This window comes from Microtus pennsylvanicus, chromosome 5, assembly GCF_037038515.1.
Source record: "Microtus pennsylvanicus isolate mMicPen1 chromosome 5, mMicPen1.hap1, whole genome shotgun sequence".
Classification (NCBI taxonomy): domain Eukaryota; kingdom Metazoa; phylum Chordata; class Mammalia; order Rodentia; family Cricetidae; genus Microtus; species Microtus pennsylvanicus.
Window position 1 is genome coordinate 127,147,935 of NC_134583.1, and position 25,786 is coordinate 127,173,720.

The window sequence follows — 25,786 nt, forward strand, 5'->3', positions numbered from 1 at the left end:
TGTGCTCATCACTTCGAAGATTAATTAGTACAAACTGAAACCTCCTTTCGTACGTAGACCTAGACTCGCACCCTGTTCCAGCTCAGTAAATCTGGGGAGAAAGGAACGATGTATATTGTATTGTTCATGCTCATCCCACCCTATTAATCCCATCCTTACTTCCGCCTCTGCTTTGTCATTAGATCATGCTTCTCAGCGACCCCGAGATGGAGAGCAGTATCTTGATCAGCTCGGACGAAGGGGCAACTTACCAGAAATACCGGCTCACATTCTACATCCAGAGCCTGCTCTTCCATCCCAAGCAGGAGGACTGGGTGCTGGCCTACAGCTTGGACCAGAAGGTGAACAAACACTGCTCATGTTTATAAGTTGTCTCCTGGGGCTTTCTCTGTGAAAAGTACTTGTTTGCTCAGCTCAGATTTTGGAGAGAATTGGCGATATTTCATTATTCCAACCATGTTGGCTTTGTCTTTGGCAATGAACTTTCCTTTCTTACTCTTCAGTGTCAAAATATATAGGGGTAGGTGTGTGTGTGTGTTCATATATATATATATATATTATTGGCAATATTTATTTTTCATTCATAGTCTTATAATGACTTCCCCTAACATTTAATCACTTTACTTTCTTTTCTAAGTCACTGTGAGGTCGGTAAGAGGGGTGTCATCACTGTGGTTTTGTAGTGACACCCGCTAACAAAGGTGCAGGAAGTCAGTGTTCTTGTCCATCCTCTTTCATCTTGGAGCTGGGGGAACTGGAGTGAGAATGACTACGGTCAGGTTCTGTATCTAGGGTGCATTCCGTCATACTCCACTGTCTCGATTTGGTGAAATTTTAGTATACTCTTACTTTCTAGGGGTGAAAGGGAAGCGTCAAGAAAGTCTCTGGTATCTTCTGAAAATGAGTTAAAGGTTTGGTGGCCCCAGAGCTCTTCTCTTTCAACCTGAAAATCCATGTGTTCTGCTGTGTACCTGACAATGCCTCCGACATGCTTCAGAACTCCAACATACCTTATAAAGAACTCCTGATCTTTATCTGCTACTGAAGCACCATTAATAAAAACTCAGAGACAGATATGGGGGTTCAACCAAAAGGTCAGAAGCCACTGGCTTTTTACCTTGACCTCAATTCAAAAATGGTGGTCCTGCCTCCAGGAAACCTCAGCATGAGACTGGGACTGAGAGCTGTCTCCTCCTGTTTTATAATCCTCTCCTGTTCTGGGATTAAGGGCTTGCACCACTACTGCCTGGTTTCTATGGCAAGCTAGTGTGGCTACTGGGATTAAAGGTGTGTGTCATTGCTGCCTGGTCTGTAAGGCTGGCCTGTGTGGCTGCTTTGCTTTTCTCATCCTCAGGCAAGCTTTATTTATTAAATTAATAAATAAATAACTTGTATTTATTAAAATACAAATGAAATGCCACTACACACTATTGTCAACCTTCATCTAGTATTCTCCAATTTAGCTGCAACATAAGAAGTTGGGCTGCATCTTTTCCTTAATTTCTTCTTTCCAATCTGTAAGGTAGGTTCTACTATTTTGTCTTGTTGCTGAATATCTGTTAGGTGACTCCATCGTTGAATGGATGTTTAAATGCTGCAGCACTGAACCTATTATATTTCTTCAACTTGTATTTCATAATAGAGACTACATTATTCTCATCATATTTCCTATCACCTCCCAGGACCTTAGTTCATATGCCAACTGTTTATGCAATAATATTATGGGATCAGTCAGTCAAAGGAAAAAGATAATTGCAAGAACTGTCTCGCATAGAGATAGTCACAGAATAGTCAAAATGAAATTGTTTCTTCTCTCTGCTCTCCAAGGATCTGAAACAGTTGCTCTTCAGTATCTACTTTAAATATGTGGCGGTGAATGTGTGTGTGTGTGATGTCAGCACCTTTAAACAATAATTTCAACATAACCTTTGCATCTCTCGTTAGCAGAACCTCATGGTGGGCACCAGGTGCTTAGTGCAATCCCCTAAGGACCCCTGCATGACATTTGCAGAGCACAAGCCATTGCAAATATGTTTCTTTCATGGCATCAAGTGGATATTGTGTGAAAGACTTAGCCAAATGTCAGGCAGTCTGAAGCTTCGATGCTTAGTGTAGCTAGAAAATTTGAAGCTATATTGAAAGAAAAATAAATTACTTGGATGTTGTTAAATGGCTGGTTGATAATTCATTTAGATGAAGCCCAAAGCACTTAAAGTATATTTTAACAGAGGCAAGCTAGGTTAGAGGCAACAGACCCCATCACACCAAGAGGTCGTTAAAGCAAATGCACTATGTCTCGTGTTATCCCCTGTGTCCTTTTCCTCCATTTCCACAGCACCAAGAATTTCAGGGGCATTGCTCATGGAGTATGCTTGTGGATGTAATGCCTCCAAGATATTCTCAGACTTGATGACTTTTTTTTTTCTCACTCAGAATAAATATTTGTAACATGGCAGCGGGTGTTGATGGATTTTCCTAATCACACCGCACATTTCCAGATATGTTATTTCTTCGGTACTTTTTCTTGTTGACACGTTCTGCTGAAAGTGGCTGACTATTCTACCACGGCTGCTATCAAGTCCGTGGCCATTCTTCCTTTGAATAAATGGCACGAGGAGGGACGTGAAGCCCCTGGCAACATTTGCAGGGGCAGCATAAAACACCTCTCCCTGTCTATGCAGGGGGGTTTTTTCCTTTATTTTGGGTGGTAATGTAGTGGTATAGAGTCCAGAAGAGTGATGCTCTGTCTGTGCAGTAGCAAATGAAGATACCAGGGTAGCTGGGATTGATATACAAACGTGCTGTTTCAGGCTAGGGCTCTCTCTGGTGTGCATGCGTGGAGGCAGCTGTTTTCTTCTGGGGAAAATGAAAAGTACTGGCATTAAGGTAAGTGCAGCATCACAGGGAGATGTTTGTGGTGAGAGTGAATCGATGTTTCCATTATTGTGCCTTTGATGAAATGCACTAGCAATTTCTTTAGAATCAGTAAGGCTATCTCCTTACGTTGTATGTATTACAAAAGATCTAATTGAATGATATTTTAAAGGGATGATATCCAATTGCTTTACTTTTCAAGCTGATGCCCCAGAGCTGCAGAAGACTTGCTAGTGGATCTAATTTGGGGGAAAAAAAGGCACTGATGGAAACATCATGAGGCCTTTGCTTCTTCCTTCAAAGTCTTTTCTGCTTCCAGAGGAGCATGGCTGGGGCTCTTGACCAATTCCTTTTGCTTCTTGCATTTTGAGCTTTCCACTTCTTCCTAATTCTTTTGCCAGCTCCTGCTGTGGCCTCCCTATAGACTCTCCTACCGTCTTGCATTTTGAAATAAAAGGCCTAGGTACTTAGGAAACACTCAGGATTCATTCCTGGCGATAGGAATCTTTGGAGGTATTTTATAGCAAGCTTTGAGGTTGAGGAAATGAAAGGCAGTAGTAATTCATAGTTGTCCAGATGGAAATGATAAAAGCAAAGCTACTTCCATCCTCTCATTTCACAAACAGGCTTCCTTTTCGTGGGATGCTGTGTTGTCTTGTAAGGGATAGGTTCCATCCTTCTACCAGCCTGCTTCTCCATTTTTAGCTAAGACAGTTTATATTGTGTTCCTTTGGTTTAGCTGGAAGGCCCAATAATCTTACTAAAATAGCATTTTTGAAGGAGTTTGAGATAGATTTTGAAGACGGGGGCTTGTAGAGCTAGCTGCTGTCCTCGTTTTATAGAAGCCGCATGTCTAAACATACCTCAGGCTGACAAGGGGCTCAGTGTGGTTCCTTCAAAAATGGGCACATGCTTTGTATTCACAGATGCATAGCCCCCTGGCATGGGGACTCACTCATTGTGGGGGAGAGTTAAAAATAGACATTTTTTTTTTTCTGCATGGGGATCAGGATTGCAAAGCTTCTGTGACTATCTTTGTGGCAAGATGAAATTAGCCAATTCAGCTTGTTTGGGAGTTCAGAAATGAAGAATCCAAAGAGATTTCAGATTCCATTGTTTTCAGGCACTTTGAGACTATACTCATCTAGAATTGCTGACAATTTCAACGTGAAAAGCACTTTCTTAAATACTACCCAAGGTAATGAAAATTAACTGCTACAGTATTTGGGAGCTGGCATGAAACTAAGGAGTTTCTCCACCCACTTTCTTCCTCTCTCTGCACCCACTCCTGTTTCTCTCTCTCTCTCTCTCTCTCTCTCTCTCTCTCTCTCTCTCTCTCTCTCTCTCTCTCCAGTGTGTGCACGAAGATCAGAGAGATTGCCTCCTCAATTGCTCTCCACTTTATTTTTAAAACAAGATCTCTTCATCGAACCTGCAGTGACCATTACTGCTAGAGTGGTTGGTCACTGAGCTCTGAGGCCCCTCCTATATCCACGGCCCCACCTACCTACAGCTAGGTTTAAAATGACCTGTGGCCACACCTGGCTTCCACGGTTAGCCTTACTGAGCTTTTGCTTGATGCTGACTGCTGAACTCAGGTCATCATGTTGGCACAGCAAGCACACAGCAACAACACCCACTGAGGCATATTCCCAGTGCTTGCTAATATGATACTTTCTTAGTATAAATTATATTAACTAATTAAGTAATGTTAGGGGGGTCAATACAAGGGTTTCCTGTATGCAGGACAAGCATCTAATCACCTGAGTTACATCCAAACACTCTGATTTTCATTTTAATTGATCAATAATCCATTAATAATTACAGAACAGTGTGAATCTCAATGTGTATACTTCTAGTCTATTGATTAAGTCAAGGCAATTAGCATATCTACCTCTTTCAGAACTAAGATTTCTCCCTAGTGAATGACAGGTTTTCTGTATCACCCCTTCTCAGCCACAAAGTAGCTGCTGGATCGAGGAGCTGTTTGAGCGGCTGATGCAGCTTTAGGCACAATGATGCTAATGTGAGTATTGGTGCAGAGCCGGCATGTCCCATGCAAACTTTGCCAATTGGACCATACCTGTGGTTGCTATGCCAGGTCAGGGGAAGGTCCTGGAGAATTCGATGATAGCTGTGTTGTTGTGCAGGGCCTCAAAATTCAAAAGGAAATTTAAAGTTGTGCTTCTGGAATGTGGGATACAAATGAAGCTGTGCCTCTCATTTATATTCTCATTCTAAACCCTCAGATTAAAATGTAATTGTATTCAGATCCTTCGGGATTAGTAGGTGATGATAACTTCCTCAGTAGCCATTGGCAGAAACCGGCTTTGTGTCTCTGCATCTGGTGGGGATAAAGCTGTTGAGGATTAGCTGGGAATGTCCGTGGTTTTGAAGCTTGTCATCCATGGAATAGAAATAGACCAAAAGACATTTTTTATTTAAAGAAAAATTTGTCGTTTTCATTAAGCCATCTCCTATTCTCATAAAAATGTATTTGTGTATCATTTAAGACAAAGAAAAGCCCATTAACATAGTCACCTATTACAGGGGCACTGTTTATACAGTGTTTTCATCAAGACAGCAGGGGTGTGCCCACTGTATCCTGGGTTGTGGGACAGTCACCTTGTGACTGAGAGACACAGTTCAAGATACTCTGTGGAATTAAAAAGTTTTCATCAATGTATCTGACCTGAATTCTGAGTGATAAAACTGGATTAATGTAATTGCCATGGTAGTACAGAAAGAACCCTGATTAGTACCAACCTCCAGCTGTTAATGCTCACGAGAATGCAATTAACTCGGAACAACCTTCGGCACAGTTGCAGATCCAGTGGCCTGGGTCCTTCCCAGCCTGTCACTTTATATCAATTCCCAGATTTGCGAGTCAGTGCGTCTGCTTTTAGGTATGCGTGTGTTCTCCCTTGCTATTCTGTTGCTCTGAGAAACGCCATGGCCAAAAGAACTTGAGGAGGAGAGGGCTAATCTCATCTTACTAGGTACAGAGAAGCCAAGACAGGAACCTAAGACAGGAACTGGAGACATAAACAGCAGAAGAACACTGCTTTCTGGCTTGTTGCTTCTAACTTGCACAGCTACCTTCCGTATACAGTCCAGGCCCACTTGCCTGGATATGACCCTGCCCACAGTTAAGTGTCCTTCTAACACCGATTAGAAATTAAGTCAATATCTCACTAGTATTCAATAGACCAATCTGATGGAAGAAAAAATGAGGTATCCCCACCCCCTTCTCAGATGTGTCTAGGCGTATCAAGATGATGCTGTAACGTAACCAGCTCATCATTTAAGGAGCCTGACCTATTCCTTAAGAGAAAAAGAGTGTTTAGTAAAATAATGAAAGAAATAACCCAGCATTCTTTGCCACTATTCCTACGGAGATGTAAGTAAAGATGTTCTTACTGCAGATAGAGAATTAATGACAGGCCAGAATCACAATACTGCCATGGTCCACTTGGTGAAACAGTGAGCTCACTGTGGTTACATGCAGAAGAATGAGTGATGGGTTTGTTATAGGAGCATGGACATCATTAAAAGCCCATTCTAGCATAGGCGCTAACCTGCAAAACTTCAGCCATTGATTCTCTGCACGAATTGCATGCAGTTCAATAGGTCAGAGTTTTTTCTAGGCAGATGATCTGGTCTGAATCCTCTCAGCAGTCTTTACTGCTTATATAACTTGGGGATAAAGGTGCCTTATTCATCTAGTCAGTTTCAGGGGCTTCCTGAGACTTGGGAGTTGTATACTTCCTGAGTTTTTTGAAGCTTCCCTCCAGAACTCAGAGAACACAGCTGCACAGCACCCAGATAGGTAATAATTCCTTTTCTCCTGTGGTAGAAATTTAATCATAGTGCATTTATAATCTTGGGAGGTGGCTATAGTTTCAGGGACACCAGGAAGCTCAATTTTTTTAGCCTTCTCTGTATTCTTCTGCATGCTTCCTCAGAGACTGACACTATGTGTATGTATGTGCTGATTCTGTGTGCCCATGTTGTTACCCTAACTCAACCCTGTTATTTATACCCTCACCATGGACTTCTAGTTTTCTAGCAGGACTCAGGGATGCTTAAAGACCCTCTCTGTCTTTAAGCTTTTGTCCTCCTGTCCAGGCAATATCTTTTATTCACTCTCTGCTCTCACCTGCATTTTAACCGCTCACTCTAGTATGACAGTACCTGACTGTTGAAACGAGGATCATGAATTTAAAGTAAATGATAATTTACACACAGAGACATGTGTGTTGGGCCTCCTGAATAAACAGCATCCTCCTACGAATCCAGATCCCAGAAACACCACCCGACTCTCCTAACTTCACGTGTTCATTTTCCCTCACTGTCTTCTGCCCTCCACAGGGGCTGTTATCAGATCAGTTTCTAATGTATCATGCAGATGACTTTCAGCTGGTTACAATTATGATGGAACAGTCAAAAGACACATTCCTCAAAAGAAAATTTAGAAGGCTAAAGTCAGGGAAACGATATAGAAGAAGAAATGCTTTAGGGAGAAACATCCAATATCAACAAATATAGAGAATTAGATCTCACCACATGTAGCATTTATTGATATTGAGCTGACCCAGCAGATCTAGAGAATTCTTAAGGAAATGTGGTGATATTTTGTTTGTGATCTAACAAATAGAGCGTGCCTGAAGATCAGAGAAGCAGAGCAGCCAGCCACTAGTTCTTATGTCTACCAAATCCAGAGACCAAATGGGGTCTTCTGTCTTGCAAGTCCTCAGACCGAATCCTGAGCTCCTGTCTCTTCCCATTTAATAATCCTCTCTTTGTCCAGCAATATCCCTTCTTGTCTCCATTTCTGGTGTTAGGATTAAAGGCATGTAACTCCCTCCCAAGTACTGGTATTAAAGGTGTGAGCTCTGTTTCTCTTTTAGACAGATTCAGTCTCGTGTAGCCCAGGGTGGCCTTGAACATACAGAGACCTATCTGCCTCAGTCTCCCGAGTGCTGGGATTAAAGTTGTATGCCACCACTGCCTGGCCTGTATGGCTAACTAGTGTGGCTAGCTCTACACTCCGACCTTCTGATGTCCATTTAAAATGAACAAGCTTCAATTTTAAAGATATATTGCTTTCTACACCAGTGCTGGCACACTTGTGGTGGGACTCTTATCCCAAAATAATATCTATTGGCTTTAAATGACTTTGCTTCCTGGAAAATATCTTGGTAAACTTACCATGAGACATACACATATTCATAATTTGATACTATTTGAAACATTGACATGAAGTTTTAGGTTTAATACTTATCAAAATCATTTATAATGTACAAAATGGGTAGAAACACAATAAATGCTCCACATGAAGAAACTTTAAACTATAGTAAATGCTCTTGATGTCCTGATATACAGCCATTAATTCAATGATAATAACCATGGGATATTGTAGATTTTCATTTATCCCTAATATATATGCATATATATGTGCATGTGTTGGAGTACATCAAATATATAAGTGTAATAATACATGGTAAAAAAGTACTTTTAAAATGAGTATGGAACAAATATGGCAGAGGGAAAGGAAGGGAAGAGAAGGGAGGAGGGAAGGAGGAACGGAAAAAGAAAAGGGTGGGAGAGGAATAGAGGAATAAAAGGCAGGAAGAAGGACTTTAGATTTTAGAATTATAAGGTTAGGACTAGGTTCCAATTCTCTTCTTCTATGAAGATTAATCTAAAGTCTATCCTTGGAATTAAATTTTAGTTGTCAGGCTTGGTAGCAACCTCACTCATTTCCAAAATTACTGAGGAGCATTTGGTAGTTGCTAGCTACTGCGGAAGAGAGAATTCTCCTCTGATTTGAGGCTATGGCCACTGGTCATTTTCCCATAATGCAGTTGATGACCCCATACTCATGAACCTCTGGACAACACTAATTGACTTTAATGGGCTGTTATTAAAAAAATTGTGAGATTACAAGGGGGAATATGGAGAGAGTTGAAGGAGTGTGTGTGTTGGAAATGGTGCTATTTCATTCTAAACACGTGTCTGTAGCCTTCCAAAAATAAGAAAAATGTAATAAAAATTAAATTAAAATGGAAAGAAATATTCCCAAATAGCAATGGGGTTTGTTAGTGATGGGATAGTAGTTATAGAGTTTCAAATAGAATTTGTTTTCCAAATTTTCTCCAATTCCATTAGACTGCATTTATAATTAAAAGTGTCTGAAGTGTAATCTTCCAGGTAGAGTTCATTCATGCCAAGTATAAGGTAGCACTATTAGAAAGGGCTTCAGGTGTGTATAGGGCTGATTTAGGTGAAATCAGTTGAAATAGGTATTTAAATCCATTCACCAGAGGCACCACATTGTAGCAGTTTCCCGACTTCAGAATGTACTCAGCCTAAAGCCTGTCTTCCCTCCAGCTTTGTTTCTCACTATGATCCTTAAGAACCATAAAGCTAGAGAAAAGATTTTTTTCCTCAAGAAAAACTGTGCTCTTGTTGGACAGAAGCTCAATCTATATTATTTACAACTCAGACACAAATATAGGCTTTATTATTTAGAAGGCACCCACTATAGAGAGATGTTAAGGAAGTCATTTATTCTGATAGTGTTTTGGAAGAATATTCCAGCTGTATCCCAAAATTTAATTAGTATTTGCTTACTTGATTTGACAGCTGTAATGGAAACAAATATTGCTGCAGCCAAGGAGTGGAGGCATACGCTGGGTGCTGAGCCTCATTCCTCGGAACCTTTCCATGTCCCGTGTCACCTTACCAGCAGTCAGACATCCGGCTGGTCCCTGGAAATGGAGATGTACATCCCCAGTTACCACCTCTTTATCGAGCACTGGCTTTTTATGTACATGGTTGCACCAAATTCTCCTAGGAGTCTGCAAGTGGAAGTGATGGTTTCTGAATGGCAGATGTATAGAAGGGTCTTGAAGGGCTCACCAGCTTGTTCAAGGACACAGAACCGAGCCTGCTCTCTGCTTTCTCCCCGGGTCTGACTGTGGTGTGTCCACCATCACTTCATTCTACCTGAGAGGCTGACAGCCTCCCAGTGGCCTTGACACAGATGTCCAACACGAGCCAGTTTACACAAGACCCAGTTACAATGAATTCTGCCTTCATGGCACCACAAAATTAGTTCTACTACTGAGCCTTCAATGAAATCGAAGGTTCTTCTGGCTTAGTTCTCAGTTGATGACACTTGTCAGAATAAAATTTGTAGGAGAAGAATCCGTTAAACCACTTCCCAATTATAGGACATTATAGGGCCGAATTTCTCCTAGAGTGACAAAGTAGTTGTGTAGTTCATGAAATAGAGGTGGGGTATCCACTTAGATCTGCTTTCATTGGTTTGTTCAAATCTTCAGGTTAATATATAGATTAAGGTAAATTATTTGTCATTTAAAGAGATAATGCTATGATCTGAAGGCTTTAAAGCTTATGGAGACAACATCTTTAATATGGTAATGAAGATGGAAGTTGAAATCATTTAACTTCATTTACAAATCATGAATATGTATTATGCTCTAAATGAAAAGAAGGACTAAAACAGATATAGTGTTTGTTCAATTTGCTAAAGAGAAGACAATTTGTCAAGATTTTCTCCCCAAAATTTAAGCAATATGCAAATGTAGGAAAATCAGACCCCCATGTTAATTCCCTGGCATGATGAATATTTTTATAATTCTAATTAGTACCAGTCATTTAGTCTTGCAATTTCCCCCAATCTATCCAATTTGAAATTAAAATAGATGCCTTGATTACCAAACTCGTTAGAAAAGAAGCACCCTTTTCACTAACCAGTTCATTTCCAATTCACAAACTGAATGAAGTGTGGAACACTAGTGTTGTCAATTGGCATAAGTGAAGTGAGTTTTAATTGGAAGCATTGTGAAGTATTTGTAGTGTGGCATGTTTCATTGCAGCATAATATACCATTCATTAAATATAACAAAAGCAACTTTTAAATGTCTTAATTAAGAGGAGTTGGGGCTCTTGGTGATTTTTGTGAAGCCGAATGTCATAGTTGTTTGCATTTGAAGGACTGGTGTGTATTAATGTCGGGAAGATGAAATTTGACTCTGCATTTATGACCCTGATTATGTGAAGAATGGCAGGTTGAATATGAGAGAGAAAATTAAATTATAGCGCACTGCCTTTTTACTTCAAATACAGGCATGCGTATCGTCCTCAGAATTGTTGAGAAAAGTCCAGATCTATTTCATTCATAGCAAGGAACAGAGGATGTGGTCTTGGCAGAGGAGGAGGAATAGAATGGAAAGAGAAAATAGTTGAGTATTTCTCTTGTCTGTCTTTCTGTTTTAATCAAGGCAGGAAGTAGTAGGTGGAGAGGAACTCCATCCAAAACATTTTCATCCACTCAAAAGAGCAGCAGAGATGTGTGATGGAGCAGATTGATATTCTGTCTGAGCAAAATGTTCTGGGAGTGGGAGAAGAGGAGGAATTGGCTCCAGGCCAGGGAAATGCTACAAATGGGGACTCCACAGAAATGTTGAATTAGGATGAGGGAGGAAGGCAGTCAAGGCTGGGTGTTCAACAGAACAGGCTGTGGAGTGTGTTGAGAGGAAGGAAGTCAACAGTAGGTGTTCAACAGAACAGGTCATGGAGTATATTCAGAGGAAGGCAGTCAAGGCTGCGTGTTCAACAGAGCAGGTCGTGGAATGTATTGCTGTAGCGACAGTTCTGTGGACACAGGACACAAAATAGTCATCCTTTGATTTTAATTTTACATGTAATCCAAATATCAACAGTTGAAGTTTATTTGTGAATTATTTCAACCCCTCTTCAACAAGAACGAAACACTTTGTGCAGGGGGAGGATCTCAGTCCCATCTCAACTTGATGTGCCATGCTTTGTTCAAGACCTTGAGAGGCTGCCCCTCTCCGAATGGAGAGAGGAGGAGTGGATAGGGAGGAGTCAGGGGGAGGGAATTAGAGGAAAGGAGGGGAAACTGTGGTCCATACGTAAATTAAATTAAAACATGTTAATTAAGAAAGAAGGAAACACTTATCCTTGTCACTGACTTCCATGAGACATCCAGTTTTAGTTAGCAATATTGATGTTCTGCTTATAGACTTTGAGTGTTTTCATCCTATGTGTTTGCCCTCCCATTTTGACAGCCAATATCTGCATTTGTTTTTCTGAGGTCTTTCCCCCAAAGCCTTTGGCAGCCAAGCAGCCCTGCGTACAGCCTGCTCTAGCACTGCTAGGCATTAATACCAAGAATAGCCCTTTAGTTAGTGACCAACAGCTCTTGGTGAATGATACCCAGGCTCCCATGCTTTTGTGTTTGGTAACTCTGAAGTCATGAAGAGTGCAAGAAAAAAAAGGTGATCTTGAAGGCCACTGAAAAAGGAAAAAAATTCCAAAAGATGACTGAGATAGAAACTTACTTATATATTATGAAAACTACTTGTTTTGGTGTTGACATTTTATTTCTGTTCTTCTTTTGCATCTGAAAGAAATGCAAGATCCTAGGATATGTTAGAAGTTACAGAAAAATGTTTGTTTGACATGAATGTGTTCCAGGTCGCCTTAAAATATATCATTAGCTGTTTCCTTAACTTGTGGGATACAGCAGAACCCTTCAGTTCACCATGGAGTGTTGAAGGAGCTGCGGGCCTCTTCCCACAGCCCAACTCCTGGCTGCCTGGCTAGCTTATACCCCAAAATAACAACACACAAACTGTATTCATTTAAACACTGCCTGGCCCATTTCTATTAATGTGTGTAGCACCCTTAGGTGTGCTTACCAGGAAGATTCTAGCCTACGTCCATCCTGGGTTGGAGCTTCCTTGCGTCTGCCCCAGAGAGAGCTGCATGGCATCTGAGCTCACTTCCTCTTCCTCCCAGCATTCTATTCTGTTTACTCCGCCTATCTAAATTTTAACCTATCAGGGCCAAGGCAGTTTCTTTATTTAACCAATGACCTTCCTCCATCATTTCCCCTTTTTCTGTTTAAACCAAAAAAGGAAAGGCTTTAACTTTAACATAACAAAATTACATATAACAAAATAGTTATCAAGCAAGAATTACAGTTACAATATTTACATTTATTTTATCTTTTATCATAACAATGGAAAACTATAACTATCTATTCTTCAACTCCATCAAAGACTCCAGGAGAATATATTATTACCTAAGTAAAGGAGAAGTAATCAACTTACAAAACTCTAGAAATCACAGAGACATCTTGCTGCCTGGACAGTCACCCAAAGTTCCTCTGTATGTTGGGGCATCCATCTTCAGCCTAAAGGCCCATAGTATCCAGAGACATTTCCATGAAGCAGGAAATTTCAAAGGCAGTTTAGCCACTATCTGTTGTATCCTGCAGAATGTCTCGCAGACTCTTTCATGAATCAGGACCCCGAAAAATCATCTTATCTTTAGGCAAGTTCAGTAGTTCTCTCTCTGCGGGTTGTCTATGTCCAGTTTATGCAGTAGTCCAGGCAAGAGCAGTTTCTTGCCCAAATGGCTATCAAACTCCATAAGGATCTTCTTCGATGCCCATCTTCCTCTTGAAGTAGATTAGTGCTGCCAGGAGCAGAGTGCCTCATTGTCATGAAAAGTCCTAAGTTATTAAAACATTTAAAATACCATATTCTATAATCTTTGAAAAATATAAAGAATGCCTATCTAAAATATATCTATGTACATCTAGAAAATCTTAACTAACGTGACTACAAGCTTGACTATTATTGATTGTCCATTAACAACCTATATACATTACATTTTTAAATGAACTACACAATCACAATACCTTAATCAAGATCAGAAATACACATACATATAACAAAATTGACCTTAAAATCCATACCAATGCAAATTATTCATATCTATATCATATCCCCTTTAAATGTAAAAGAACATTTATAAACAATATTTGGGAATATGGGCACAGTTATTGCTCTCCAAATTGCTTCCTGCTGTATGGGGGCGCTGTTATTTAGGTCTTTCATGGTATAACCTGTGTGCTAGATTCATCTCAGTCTCAGTCGGCAGTTGAGTGAAGTGATTTTTTGAAGGTGTTCACAGCAACCTTTCAGGAGGGCGTGGTCTATCATACCATACTGGGATAGAAGTAATCCACAGGGTTTCATCGTCTGTGAAAACAAAAGAAGAACCTCTTTTTTAAAGTATCATATCTTTAGATCCAAATTCTGAAGTCAAGGTATTTTCAAAATATCTATGTTGGATTAGTTCAGCAGCATTTATAAACAAATATCTTTTAGCAGCTGTTGCTCCTTCCTCAGCATTCAAACAATTCAAAGAGAGCATAATAGCATACAGTATCAAAATTCTCTGTTTATTTTCCATCTTTGTATGGCTTTATTTTAACTTTATTTTGTTTATTTTTACTTTTTGAGACAGGTTTTCTGTATGTCTTTGTCCTGAAATAACTCTGAAGACCATGCTGTCCTTGAACTCTCAGAGATCCATCTGTCTCTGCCTCCCAGGCATTGGGATTAAAGGCGTATGTTACCACACCTTGAAGTCACAGAGGTCAATCTCCCTCTGCCTCCCAAGTGTTGGGATTAAATGTGTGTACTACCACACCCAACTACTTTCTTTTCTTTCTTCCTTATTTTACTTTTAAGAACTTTAACTTTTAGCCTGCATATATTTTTAACACACTGTAAATCATTTAGAAGTTTTCTTTGTTTTTGACGCTCTCTTTACTGTATCTCTCTCTGTTTTTCTGACCACATGAACCTTTAAATTACTGAGGAATACAGGTAGGACTAAAGCTGTGGCTTTGACGGCTGGATCCAGCTCATTCCTTAGCTGTCCAGCCTCATGGCTGAGGTACTGCTGGAGCCATTTTTATTGCCACAAGTCTACAGCGTTTCAAGGTCTCTGCCAGAAAGTAAGCTACAACAGACAACACTCATGTCTTCTCTTTGTAGTCAGCCCTCCTGTGTCAAACAGTCAGAGTTTTCCCTGGCAGGATGGCCCAGAAAACCGGCATTTTAAAACAGCACAACTTTTTTCCTGCTACTGCTGAAAACAAACAAGCATTCAGTTGGCTTTTATCAAAACCATTTAAGTGTTTCATGGTAGGACCTCTTAAAAGAGCTGCAGGGTTTTGCAGCTAAGGCTGAGTCAGGAAGCCTCTCTTAAATGAGAGCACTTGCTTGCCTCTAGCAAGCAGAGCAGACCCAAGAAATTGCTGCTACCAAGAAAACATGCTTTACTCTATTCTTTCCCAAGCTTTCTCAGGCTTTCTGTGGATACAGTTGTCCACACGTTGGGAAGCCATTCTGTTGAAGGAGCTGCGGACCTCTTCCCACAGGCCGGCTCCTGGCCGCCTGGCTAGCTTATACCCCAAAATAACAACACACAAACTGTATTCATTTAAACACTGCCTGGCCCATTTCTATTAATGTGTGTAGCACCCTTAGGTGTGCTTACCAGGAAGATTCTAGCCTACGTTCATCCTGGGTTGGAACTTCCTCGCGTCTGCCCCGGAGAGAGCTGCATGGCATCTGAGCTCACTTCCTCTTCCTCCCAGCATTCTGTTCTGTTTACTCCGCCTATCTAAATTTTAACCTATCAGGGCCAAGGCAGTTTCTTTATTTAACCAATGATCTTCCTCCATCAATGGAGACTGTTGTAATTAGAGTTTTAATTTTCTTTCTCTTTCACCCAGTTACTCGGGCTCCACTCTTCCCCCATTCTTTATCTAGATAGCTCTATTTATTTTTCCAAAGTTCAAATCATGGCAGGAGAGATATGTCAGTTGGTAAAGTGCTTTTGGTGTGAGCATGAGGACCTGGATTCAGATCTCCAGCACCTGCATGAAAGCTGGGCACAGAAGCACTCATCTGTATCCAAGGCTCTGGAAGGGCGAGGAGATCCATGTGCATCCCTGGAGCTCATTGGTCAGCCAGACTAGCCAATAAGGTAACTCCATGTTCAGTGGGAGACTTCATCTCAAAAAGTAAATGGAGAGTAACTATGGGATTCTTGACATCTTTTGTCTACTTATACGGACAGGCACCTGAATATGCACGTGCTCATATAAATATGTCTAACACACACACACACACACACACACACACCAAATGAGCAAGCAAATTTTAAAAAAGAAACACTCAAAACAAAGACAAGTTTTTGGAAGAAATTTTCCTAGACATACTTTATCTGTGGAGTTTTAACAACAAAACTCAAACTTTAAGATGAGTTCACCTTCCATGCCCCTGAGAGATAGAAGTTGTCCCGAATCTCTCCTGGTTCGTGCTTGCTGCCTGCCACAAGGGCAGCAGCTGTGTCCCACCACAACCTTTTGCCCTGTTTGTTCTTCTTATCCACAGGTCCAGAGTTAATGGAGCCAATGGCACTGGGCTGAAAACGTGGTTCGAAGGAAACCATTCTCTTTATGTTGTCTCTTTCGTGTGTTTGTCAAATCAGTACAAAATCTGAATAACAGTTTTATACTGCACATCGAGAAAAACTGTTAGAGGAAGCTCAGATTTTTTTAATACTGTGAATACCCAAAGATCTTAAAATGCCTCTGGGCAAGAGATAAAGGTAATAATGGAAAAGCAAGGAGACACATTTCAGAGTGATTCTAAAATAGAATCTGACTTAGTGATTGCCTGGAAGTCACAGGAGAGGGGGTGAAGGCTAGCCCTGATCAACACAAGACCTAAAAGGATGCAATTGATCATATATTCTGACTGCCTTAGGCTGAGGGCTGTACCCCTGGTACATGCCAGTTCTTGACAAAGGAGAATCTTGTTTCCCCAAAGCACTGAGTAGTAGAGAGGAGGCCCCTGGAGGGACACTGTTGCCCAGGGGTACAATACCGGGTAGCATCCTGCTTTCTGTTTCTAGTCCTCCTTTGGTTGCTTCTCTGACACTTTGCCCCGTGCCTCCCTTGGCTGTTCTAGTGCCGGAGGCAGCTGCCAGCAGTCACTGCCTCAGTAAGTTAGTGAAGCAGGCTTTTTAAATGGAGACTTTTTAATTTAAAGTGCCTGGTGGAGAAGCCAGGGTTGTAATCCAGAAGCTTTGTAATAGGCAGCTGGGGAATGCGTGAGGAGAAGGAGATATATTAACTTTTTTGTCTTTGAACACTGGTGGACGAATATTGGTCTTGAAAGTTCTCATAATTAAAAAGCTGGGAGGTGGAGGGGTCCCATTTTGAGAGTTTCTCTCAGCATGGATGGTCTCTGGAAATCTGACTAGAGTTCTCAGTTCCTTCAGGGAGCTCTCAGGATCAGCAGCTGGGCATTACTCTTGATAGTGTCTGCTTGCTCTTAGGTATAGGCAATTCCTTTTTCTTTTTGGATGCTGAAAATGGCAACTTAGTTGTCAGGTAAAACAGCAGAAATTATTTATCTCTATTATATATCTATAATATAATGTATAAAAGTGAAATCGTTAGAAGTAACTGAAAGCAATGCCACAACTTCTGTCTTTTTGACTTTCTAGATTACTTATTTCTTTTTTTCTTTTTATTTTTTAATTTATTTATTTATTAAAGATTTCTGTCTCTTCCCTGCCACTGCCTCCCATTTCCCTCGCCCTCCCCCAATCAAGACCCCCTCCCTCGTCAGCCCAAAGAGTAATCAGGGTTCCCTGCCTTGTGGGAAGTCCAAGGACCACCCACCTCCATCCAGGTCTAGTAAGGTGAGCATCCAAACTGCCAAAGCCAGTACGTGCAGTAGGATCAGAAACCTATTGCCATTGTTCTTGAGTTCTCAGTAGTCCTCATTGTCCGCTATGTTCAGCATGTCTGGTTTTATCCCAGGTTTTTTCAGGTCCAGACCAGCTGGACTTTGTGAGTTTCCTATAGAACATCCCCATTGTCTCTGTGTGTGGTTGCACCTCTCGCGGTCCTGAGTTCCTTGCTCGTGCTCTCTCTCCTTCTGCTCCTGATTTGGACCTTGAGATTTCTGTCAGGTGCTCCAATGTGGGTCTCTGTCTCTGTCTCCTTTCATCGCCTGATGAAGGTTAATATTCAGGAGGATGCCTATGTTTTTCTTTGGGTTCTCCTTATTTAGCTTCTCTAGGATCACTAATTATAGGCTCCATGTCCTTTGTTTATGGCTAGAAACCAAATATGAGTGAGTACATCCCATGTTCCTCTTTTTGGGTCTGGCTTACCTCACTTAGGATAGTGTTTTCTATTTCCATCCTTTTGCATGCAAAATTCAAGAAGTCCTTGTTTTTTACTGCTGAGTAGTACTCTAATGTGTATATATTCCATACTTTCTTCATCCATTCTTCCCTTGAAGGGCATCTAGGTTGTTTCCAGGTTCTGGCTATTCCACTTTGGAAAGCAGTGTGGCGGTTTCTCAGGAAATTTGGGAACAACCTACCCCTGGACCCAGAAATACCACTCTTGGGAATATATCCAAGGGAGGCCTTATCATATAACAAAAGTATATGCTCTACTATGTTCATAGCAGCATTGTTTGTAATAGCCAGAACGTGGAAACAACCTAGATTACTTATTTCTTCATGTCAGAGGCTAACAATTTTTTTAGAGTCTCAAAAGGACTTTTTCCTCTATATAAATACTGGGAAATGAATAGGAAAAGAAAGAATTATAGAAACTAGAGTTGTGCCATACCTGTTATTGTGCATCATTGAGAATAAAAAAAAACTTATTCTGCCTTGAGGGTGTGGTTCAGTGACCAAATACATGCTGAGCCTGTGTGAGGCCCTGGGTTCTGTCTCAGGCAGGAAAAATAGCAATGGAAACAAAAGCTGAAACAAGGAAGAAAAATAACACCCTTATGTCATGCATCAACCAAGTCAAGCAGATGACATTCAACAAATGCTTATTGGACACTTACTATATTCCAGGAGATCCATTAATGGGCACTGAGACCATCTCTGTTCTCATGGACAGAGAAACATTGATCAAGTAAATAGCTGATTTCAATTGTCAGAAATGCTATCAAGAGAAACTAGATTGTTATGAAAGTATATACTGAAGTCAAGGGATGATTTATCTCCCGGAATATTTAATCAAGGGTTGGGAAGTTGGCTCTGTAGGAAAAGGTGCTTGCTGTGTGAACCTGGCATGGTGTTATAGTGTTCATCTGGAATCTTGCCACTTCTGTGGTGATATGGGAGGCTGAGACAGAAAATCAGCTGGAAGTTCCCCAAGTAGAGAAGAGTAACAGACAGTAAGAAAGACCCTGCTTCAACCAGGTGATGATAGCAACCAACTCTCAAAGGTTGGTTCTCTCCCAAAATAAATAATTAAAAGAAAACATGATTGATCCAATATGGCATTGAAGAGTTAATGTTTTGGACTTGATGCTCATAAAGATCACTTAAAAGTAGGGTTATTTTATTAGTAACCTTCAGATTTGGGTAAATAGCTTTAATGAGGTATCTTTGGTATTTGATGCTTGTACAAATTAAAGTTGTGTAAATTCAATAAAGTCAACATGAGTACCCCCATGTAGTTTCACAATAGTCAAAGTTGTGAACAAAACTTCCATCGTTGGATGCGTCACTGTGCTCCTTGGAAGCTCTTTCCCTCTACCTATTTGTCTCCAACCACATTCATGGTAAAGGGTTTGCTTCTTGTTCTAGAGATTAATTTAATCCACACCTAGATTTTGTAAAAGTGGAGTCTTACCTGCAGTACTTCTTCCCCTTAAAGTTGTTTTTGGAGTAAGTATTGTATATATTGATAGCTTAGTTTTTATAGTATCATATTCTCTGGCTCTACTATAGCTGGCTGCTTATCTGTTCTCCATGTGGGTATTTGGGCTTAATTCAAGTTCAGTTGGTAAGAATAAAATTACTATCATATTAATATACATATTTTTCTGGATGTATTTTATGTCTCTTAGGCGAAGATCTAGGAGTGGAATGACTGGATCATGTATGCGTAGGAGATGACATTTTTAATATGTAATGCAGTGATAAACTGTAAAGTTGTACCATGTTTTACCTCTACTACTAGCAGGATATACACATGGTGTCTGTTGTAGATTCCATTATTGGAATGTGGGTCTTTATCATCTTCATTTTCTTAATAGATTAACACAGCTGTCCCACTACAGGTTTCATATTCATTCTCCTTCTGACTCCAGATAGTAGAAGCGTTTATGCTTATTTTCTGTTTAAATACTGTTTTGTTGAAAGTTTTCTTACTTAAACATTGGGTTGTTTTCTTAATAAATATTGGGAGTCTTCCTATAGCTGGGTAAAAATCCTTTATGAAATAGATCACTTGAAGCATTTCCTCTAATATGATAGCTTCACATGTTAGGAGCACCTGTCAGTGAAGAGGAATTCATAATTTTGATGAGATGAGATTTATAAATTATTTCATATTTGGATTCCATTTTTGGTGTTGTAGCTAAACATATTTATCTAAGTATAACACATTGTTTATGCTTTTTATTATATATTGTGCCTTCATTTTATGTTTAGATACATGCATTATTTGGGTCAAATGTTGTATGAAGTCGGGATCAAAGTTGCTTATTATTATTGTAGTTATTATTACTGCATATAAATTTAAAATATTTCAAATACCCTTTGTTGGAAAGACTCTTCTTTCTCCATAAAATTGATTCTACACTTCGGTCAGAAATCAATTGACCATGTATTTACAGCCCTATTTCTGGACTCCATTTTACTCCATCAATCAGCCTGCTTGTCTTGACACCAATGCCACATTATCTTGATTTCTTGACCATCGCCGTACTTTGCATTTTCATTTAAATTTGAGAATCAATTTGTCATTTTCTTTTCCTACCCTGATTCCTTATGGAATTTTTTTTATTGGGATTGGTTATATAGACCCATTGAAGATGAACTGCTGTTTAAAACATATTGAGTCTTCTGATCCATGAACACAGTTTATCTTCCTATTTGTTTAGGCTTCTTTCATTTTAACTTGGTAATATTTTATACTTTTTCTGTGTATATCTCTTAAAATTTTTCTGTCAGATTTATTTCTAGATACTTACTACATTTATATTTTCATTTTTTTCTTTAATTTTGATAATTTCATATATATAGTTTTATTATGCACACACACACACACACACACATTTGTAGGCCATATAGGCAAATCCACCTGGGGTGAGTAGAAACAACAATTCTGTCTCTGACCACCATACAAGAGAGCAAGAGCCTGCTCCCTCTTTCTTTTAAAGGAGTTGCATCAGCAGATAAGAATCTCCGCCTCTATTGGGCCAGATAGCCGAATGTCATGGTCAGGGTGAATACCCACTACATATAGCCATACCAACCACCTATTTTCCCCCTCTGTGTTTTTTCATGTCCTTTCCTAACACACATATATCCTTCTGTTTTTATACCCTGATCAGTCCAGGCAGTGCTGCCCTGTAATGCACAGGTGTGGGGTCAGCCACCAGAGCACTGGAGACCTACCAGGGTCATGTCCTCAGCAAAGGGTAAGGGGTAGGGCCTGAGATCACCCAGTCATTCCATCTATGCCAGGATTTGGGATGGTTTGACCTTGTGCAGGAAAACATAGCTCATGTGCACTCACAATTCCATTAGCCAGGTCCTGTCCAGAAGATAGCATTTCACAGCACCTTGCCCTGCCCTCCACCTCTGACATTCAGTGTTGTTCTCTGAGCCTTGCTGTTGGCATTGTTAATATAGGTGCCCCATTTATGACTGAACTCTGCCTCTCTTCTTAGCACTTCAGCCACTCCTCATTGAGTCTTGTCCACTGTAGAATGAAGCTTCTCTGGCCAATACGGAGAGTAGCCCAGGTCTATAGGTCTAAGCATAAATCTGTAGGAGGAAGGTTGACAGCTTGACTCTTCAGTAGAGTAACTACAGCATGTTTTACCCTGGGGCCTAGGACCTTCCCAATATTAACCTTTTCAGCAAGATTGCAGTACAAGAAGTGAAATTCCATTCTGTGAGCCAACCTTAAATCTAACCAGAAAGTAGTTGGTTACCTTACATCTATTGTGCAATTATTGTATTAGTAGACAAGTTGGTAACATAATATGCAGGATTCAGCAATGAGTAAGACCATTGATGTCTTTAGTTCCCATGAGCCACCATAGCACCTTTTGGCACCATGAACAGTAATTAGAAGGGAGGAAGTTTCCTGGTTGGTTTCAGACTGCCTTCTTTCTTTTTATTTAATTTTTATTTATTCCTCTCTCATATATTATATCCTTACCTCAGTTTCTCCTCCCTTCTCTTTTTCCAGTTTCAGTCTTCACATCCACCATCATCTACTCTTCCTTCATTTCCAAACTTAGAAAAGGGCAAGTCTCCCAGGCATATCAACCAAACATGGCATATCAGTTGGAGTAAGACTAGGCACTTCCCTAAATATTAATGCTGGACAAAGCAACACAGTAGAAGGGAAAGGGTCCCAAAGCAGGTAAAAGAGTCAGAGACAGCTCCTACTCCCACTGTTAGGAGTGGGAGTGTCAAGTCACAAGAAGACCAAGCTATACAACCATAACATAAATGCAGAGTTCCTAGGTCATACCCATGCACGCTCTCTGATTATTGGTTCAGGGTTCAGTCTCTGTGAGCACCTATAAACCCAAGTTAGTTGGGTTTTGTTGCAAGATATTTGATCACACTGTGAAAACAGAGACTATAATAATAAAATCAGTTTTGGATTGAGAGCAGAGCCACCAGCAACTGTCAAGAATTAGCCATAGAGAGTACAGAGAATCCAGGAATACACATAGACACACAGGAAGGAGTGGGGAGGGACTTGGAGTTTGAGGTCATTTTGGTTTGGGACAAGTGGAAAGATTCTCTCTTGTTGGGTCTCTAGCCAAAAGGGAAGTTCACCTGGTTGCTTCCTGGCGTCTCTAGGATAGCAGGTTTTCACCCCAACATCTGACTCCCAAGTCTGTATTGGTGAAGAGAGTGATAGAGGCTTAGTTAAAACCTACATTTAGCAGCAGTGACAGAGTCAGTGCCAGAGGACCTGAAGTCCCAGTAGGCTGCAGCCTGAGCAGCAGGCACTAACTCTGGTGCAGTGGGGCCACAGACGGTACTTAAAATATCAGTAAATTCAGGTGCAGCCTCTAATTCAACGGAAAAACAATTAGATTCTGTGGGTTCTCTCGTGTCCTGGGTTTTACAGTCCTTCCTCACCTTCTGCAGGATTCCCTGAGCTCCACCTAATAGTCTGCTGTGGGTGTCTGCATCTGTTTCTATCAGTTGCTGGATGAAACCTCTCTGATTAAGGTTATGCTAGGGTCCTATATATGAGTATAACAGAGTATCATTAGGAATCATTTCATTTGCTTATTTATTTATTTAGGCTTTATCCTAGGTCTCTGGGCTATCCAGCTTCTGGTTCTAGGTATTGTCAGGGTTCGACTCTATCTTGAGGCATGGGTCACAAGCTGGGCCAGTCATTGGTCGACCACTCCCACAATCTATGACACCTTTACCCAGCACATCTTGCAGGCAGAACAAATTTTAAGTTGAAGGTTTTGTAGCTGGGTTGGTGTCCTAACCCCTCCAATGGAAGTCTTGCCTGATTACAGGAGATGGCCGGTTCAGGTCCCATACCCCTCATTACTAGGATTCTTAGCTAGGGTCTTTGAAGGATTCCTTGGAGTTTTCATTGCACTAGGTTTCTACCTCACCCCTGAAATGTCCCCCAATTCCGCTTGTGAATCCCAATATATTCTCTCTCTCTCTCTCTCTCTCTCTCTCTCTCTCTCTCTCTCTCTCTCTGTCTCTCTCTCTCTCTCTGTCTCTCTGTCTCTCTCTCTCTCTCTCTCTCTCTCTCTCTCTCTCTTTCTCTCTCTCTCTCTTTCTCTCTCTCTCTCCACTCTCTGGGGACAGGTGGGATGGGGACAGGAGGGATCTTGGAGAGATTGGTTTCTTTCTATCCTTTAGCATGAATGTGTTATCTAAAGCAATAGTGTCTCATCAAAGGCAATGTCAACAGGCTGCATTGTTGTGGAGACTTCTGGGGCCTCCCCGACCAATAACGCAGAAAGGTGTCCTATGTCATGTATTGCAATTTTCATTTAATACTTCATGTCTTCTGAGAGTAACATTGTCACTTATGCAGGGTAGTTTTGTCTGAACACTCCTGTTTTATTTTTTACTTTTTTTACATTTCTTATTATTTAAAAATTTAAACAATTTATTTTGATCATATTTGTTTCCCTCCCCCACCCCACTTCCCTACTCACTGAACTCATATTCTTTCTCTCTACGTCCCACTTTAAAAAAAAAACAACTAAGAAAGCAAACCCAAAAGGACAAAAAAATAAAAACACCAATCTGTAACAACAACAAGAAAGCACACAAAAAACACAGATTCTGTTTTGTGTTGGAAAGCCATTCCTGAGCATGAGGCTTGCCCTGGAGTGTGGAGTATCACACCACTGGAGAAAACTATTTCCTCTCCCAGCAGAGATGAGTTGGATATAATGACTTGGTTGGGGATGGGGCTTTGTGTCCAGTTCCCTTTGTCTGTGCTGGGAAATTGTGCAGATCTTGGGTGTGCTGTCACAGTGGCTATGAGTTCCTGTGGCCATCATCCCTGTTATGTCTGGAAGATGCTGTTTTTTTGGAGTCATCCCCTACCCTGCCCCTAATAATCTTTCTGCTTCCTCTTCTACACTGATCTCTCAACATTGAGGCAGGAGTTTCAGGCCAGTGGGGAGACATTGCCCAATTATACGTCATATGCTACCAGTAAACACCTCAGTACAAGGAGCGTGCTACATCTTGTGAGCCGTCGGCCACAGGGGTCCCACAGACACTCTCAAACACTGCAGGCTATTGTCAATGGTATTGCTTACATCCACAACCTGACAACAAAGTCCTGCAGTTGAAGGCACTGTTTATATATGACATCAAGCATGGGAACATGGAGAAGTTGAATTGGTGTCCAACTAGAAGCTTCATCCCTACTGACTAGCATTTATACTTCTGTTTTACTTTTCACACTGTATTGAAATTGGCTTGCTAACTAGCAGATTTCCAAAAGATTTTTAAAGGAGCCTTAGTTTTAGTTAAGCTATTTTCTATCCCTTTCTTTTCCTCTTCTACCCCATTCCCATTTTATTATTTAGCCTTCTGTATTCTTCCCTCTTCATCCAGTTCATATGTGTTCTACTATCCTTCTACTTTATTTTATTAAGTTGGGTTGTGAAATAGCATGCTTCTATATGGCTTCTTGTGTCTCCTTTCTTTTGGTTTGTCCTTGCCTCACCTACCCCCACCAGTTTTTCCCATATTCCCACACCCCTTTCCATCCCCAGTATTCTACCTCACTGCTTTGACTTCACCTATAATTCACTTTTCTCAAATGACACAACAACCTCCCCAAAGACCTCTTTTTAAAAGTCTCTTGGTTTCCACATGCACACCAAATGAAATGCACAAAACAAAAGATTTGAAGCTAGGATCTCAAATGAGAGTGAGCATATGGCATATTTTTCTGGAATTGGGTTACCTCATTCATCATATTTTTTCCATTTCCCTCCATTTACTTGCAAATTCCATGATTTCATTTTTCTTTACAGCTGAGTAATGTTTTACTGTGTATATGTAGCACATTTTTCCTATCCATTTATCAGTTGAGAGACATTTGGGTTGATTCCATTCCCTAGCTGTTGTTGATAGAGCAGCAACAAACATGGATATGCAAGTATGTCTGTAACACGATATAAAGTTCTTTGGGGCTTTTCCTGGGATTGGTGTAGCTGGGTCACATGGTAGTTCTATTTCTAGTTCTTTGAGAAACCTGTAGGTTTATTTTTAATGAATGAACTAGCTTCCACTCCCACCAATAGTGTATAAGAATTCCCCTTATACCACATCCATGTCTGAATGTGTACCATTTGTGTTCCTGACGATGGCTTTATGACCTGGGTAACGCAGAACCTTAAAGTAGTTTTAGTTTGCATTTCCCTGATGACTAAAGATGTTTAACACATTTTACAGTGTT

The 25,786-nt window shown here is 40.6% G+C and overlaps 1 protein-coding gene across 1 annotated transcript in view; it reads left to right on the forward strand.

Annotated features, from left to right (window-relative positions):
- Positions 1-25,786, forward strand: part of Sorcs3 (sortilin related VPS10 domain containing receptor 3) — a 648,362-nt gene that overhangs the window by 364,658 nt on the left and 257,918 nt on the right. Inside the window, exon 4 of the mRNA XM_075974355.1 lies at positions 183-341. Coding sequence (XP_075830470.1) covers positions 183-341 — 159 coding nt within the window. The remainder of the gene's footprint in view (positions 1-182; positions 342-25,786) is intronic.